At 31.4% G+C, this 2,909-nt stretch overlaps 1 protein-coding gene across 1 annotated transcript; it reads left to right on the top strand.

The window, feature by feature from the left end:
• The first annotated feature begins 793 nt into the window (after positions 1-793).
• Positions 794-1,913, top strand: LOC134261098 (uncharacterized). The gene is made up of 3 exons (XM_062743569.1): positions 794-932; positions 1,098-1,448; positions 1,543-1,913. Exons 2-3 carry the CDS (start codon positions 1,112-1,114, stop codon positions 1,905-1,907), a joined length of 702 nt encoding a protein of 233 aa, XP_062599553.1. The 5' UTR covers positions 794-932; positions 1,098-1,111; the 3' UTR covers positions 1,908-1,913.
• The last annotated feature ends 996 nt before the right edge of the window (positions 1,914-2,909 follow it).

Genomic DNA, 2,909 nt, shown 5'->3' with positions numbered 1-2,909 from the left:
GGGATATCACTCATTGGAGATTTTTTGATATACCACAGGTCAGGTGCAGTTGTGAAGAAACAATTGTTTTTGCATTAGCGTGATGAAGTAAAACAAAGTGAAGTCATATATAAAAACAATGTTAAACATTGCTTGTGAAGTATTAAACATGCAATAAATAGAATATCCCATGGTCGGTCGTTGGATATGGTTTTTATACAAATCGTTGTGTTTTTTATCCTCTCGGCAAGGCTTGGGAATAAAAAAAAATCATACGACTCGTTTGATGAAAATTACATCTTACTTTAAATCCTGGGTGATTCTGTATATTTGTAAAGATTTTTATTTTTACTTTTATTCAGATTGGTCTGTTTCATCTTCCCTTACTTCAACATCAGTCAAGGAAGTTTTGTCGACTGGTATGATATCATCCTCATATTGGAAAAATACACTTTTCACAGTGACGGGGTCTGTTGGAACACTTTGTGTTGTTATAATGATGTACTTTGTTAAAAAATGGTACGATTGACAGACTATTTATAGCATAATTCATTAAAATAAAACGACTAATGGCAGTCTATTTCGTTTTATTCATATTATTGTTGTTATGTTTTTTTTCTATTTGTACATTAATAGGTACATAGGAATAAAAACCCGAGATGCTGGCAGGCGCATAAGTATATCAGGTATAATGTTTATTTAAGAAATAATTGATTATTAAACCGTAACATTAAAAGGATGGGCAATTTGATATTTAAAAACAATAATGATGATGACATTTATTTGTAAATATACTTCCACTGTAGAAAATACGCTGAGGAATAACATTACCTTGTCGGACGCAAACAATGAAAGCACTGAAGATGTTAACAATACCAACGGTTATACTGGATTGTTGGTAGCAAACGGGGCACTGCATGATGAAAAATTAAGAAATATAACACCTGGAAATGGTATTATACATTTGTAGTTAAATCAAATTACGTTTTCTTTTATTTTGTTTCCAATTACAGTTGAATTTTACACTTTTAGTTTGCAATAATGGCATCAAAATACAGAATTGCTATCAGATAAAGAAAGAATTATTCTTGTGAATACTTCCTAAGCTAATTTTATAGGTACCAGACCAAATATGAACGATGAACATAAAGAAGAGATCACTGAAAATAAAACTGAAAATCCAGATAACGAGTACCAAGATGCTTGGTCCGATGAAAACTTCATTAAGTTCAAAACCTTAGGCGATAGCTCAAAGGACTCAAACATGACATCATCACGAATAAACAATGGTGTGGATATGAAGGCTAGGCCCTACAGTTCCGTAAAATACAACAGAAAAAGCAACGTAAGAGAGGCTACGGGTGAAATGAATTCGGCCCGCAACAACAATGGGGATACCTCTAGGGTAGGAAATGAAGACAAGGGAAATGAAGATGATACAAAAAACGATTTTGTGGTAGATTTCGGTGGTAAGTATTTTAAAAACTTGTACATCACTCTAAAACAATAAAACACTTTTATCTTTTGTTTTGAAAGTTACATAAATTCATTATATTATTGTAGGCATGCATTCAGGAAAGGAAGATGCTTCACCAGAGTTGATTGAATACGAAGACCTGAACATTCTAATGGCTGCCCAGCCAGAACATTATACAGATTTAACTTTCCCCAGCGAAAGTTCTTATTTAGAAATCAATAAAAACAGAGAAATAAAAGAAAGAGAATTATATTCAAGAGAACATTTACATGAAGCCAAAAATATTGTTGAATCGACAGAAATATATACAGTTCCGAATTTTCCTGAAAGAGAAAGCATTCTTTATGAAAATTCTTCTTCGACAAATTCAAAAGAAGACAATCTGTTCAATGAAGGGGAGACGGTAACTGAGGAAAATTGGAGCATTTACGAAGATGTAACAATCCGTTGACTCTACAATTAACTCTTTACAACTTACAGAATTGCTATGCAACATACATCGAATCCTTGCATCATAGAAATATTACTTTACCATTTCCCCGCAAGCACTTTATAGCGGGGTACAAATTTCTCTAAAGTTTAGCGTAAATAATACTCTGAAATAATATTTTAATTAGAAAAAAACTTTTCTTATTTTATGAGACTCAAGCAAGTACAAAATAGTTGGAATTTGGCAATGAAATAAAGATGAAATCAACTTTTTAAAGTGCGTGAAAATGCGTGATTGCGGGGAAACGGTAAATGCGTGATTTTGCGTTAGAAATAGGAAATGGTATATGCGTTAAAATGAGTGACTGCGGGGAAGGGTGTTAAGCTAATCTATTCACCTCGTACAGTTTAATAACCAATGTTTGTATAGTTAAAAAAAGAAACGAAAATTATTGTTACATTTCTTTTAACATTATTATTATTAACGTTATTAATGAATTTGGTTTGTGCATTGATGTTTTAGTAGTTAAACCCTGAGAATTTTTACAATTTATTTTATTTCTGAACAGCTGTTACTAGAAGCAAACTGTTTATTTTTATTTTGTAAATATAAATAAGAATCAGATTAATTTGTACATCGTAACACCTATAGGAGCGGATCCTAGGATTTATGAATGAATAAAAACTATGGAAATAACGTACCAATTTTCTAATTTATACTTGCACTATCTAATGAAATTAATAATATACAAGTAATAGATATACAAAAAAAAAAAAAGCGAAATGCTAATAAATGCAGTTGACAATCGTTATTTTATATATATAGATAAAATAAAATAATTATAACATCTAGAGACAAGACAGAAGAAGAATGAAGGTTGGCAAACTATGAAATCACATCAGGAGAACTGAATTTTATGAATGAAACTTTTAAAACATCACTTGTAAGTTGTATATGTTAGATATGTGTATTCTAACTGGCAGTGCGCTTCAAAAGGGGGGGGGGGTCGTCTTGAACATAGTA

Source organism: Saccostrea cucullata, unplaced genomic scaffold (assembly GCF_032062105.1).
Source record: "Saccostrea cucullata isolate Sc308-1 unplaced genomic scaffold, CSIRO_AGI_Scuc_v1 ctg12132, whole genome shotgun sequence".
In the NCBI taxonomy this organism is placed as follows: Eukaryota; Metazoa; Mollusca; class Bivalvia; order Ostreida; family Ostreidae; genus Saccostrea; species Saccostrea cuccullata.
This window is presented reverse-complemented; position numbering and strand designations above follow the sequence as displayed.

Bases quoted from the DNA above. Each gene is read 5' to 3' on its own strand.
- LOC134261098 (XM_062743569.1), top strand. From the start codon at position 1,112: ATGAACGATGAACATAAAGAAGAGATCACTGAAAATAAAACTGAAAAT. The intron at 1,449-1,542 runs GTAAGTATTTTA...ATATTATTGTAG, and splicing joins TTTTGTGGTAGATTTCGGTG to GCATGCATTCAGGAAAGGAA.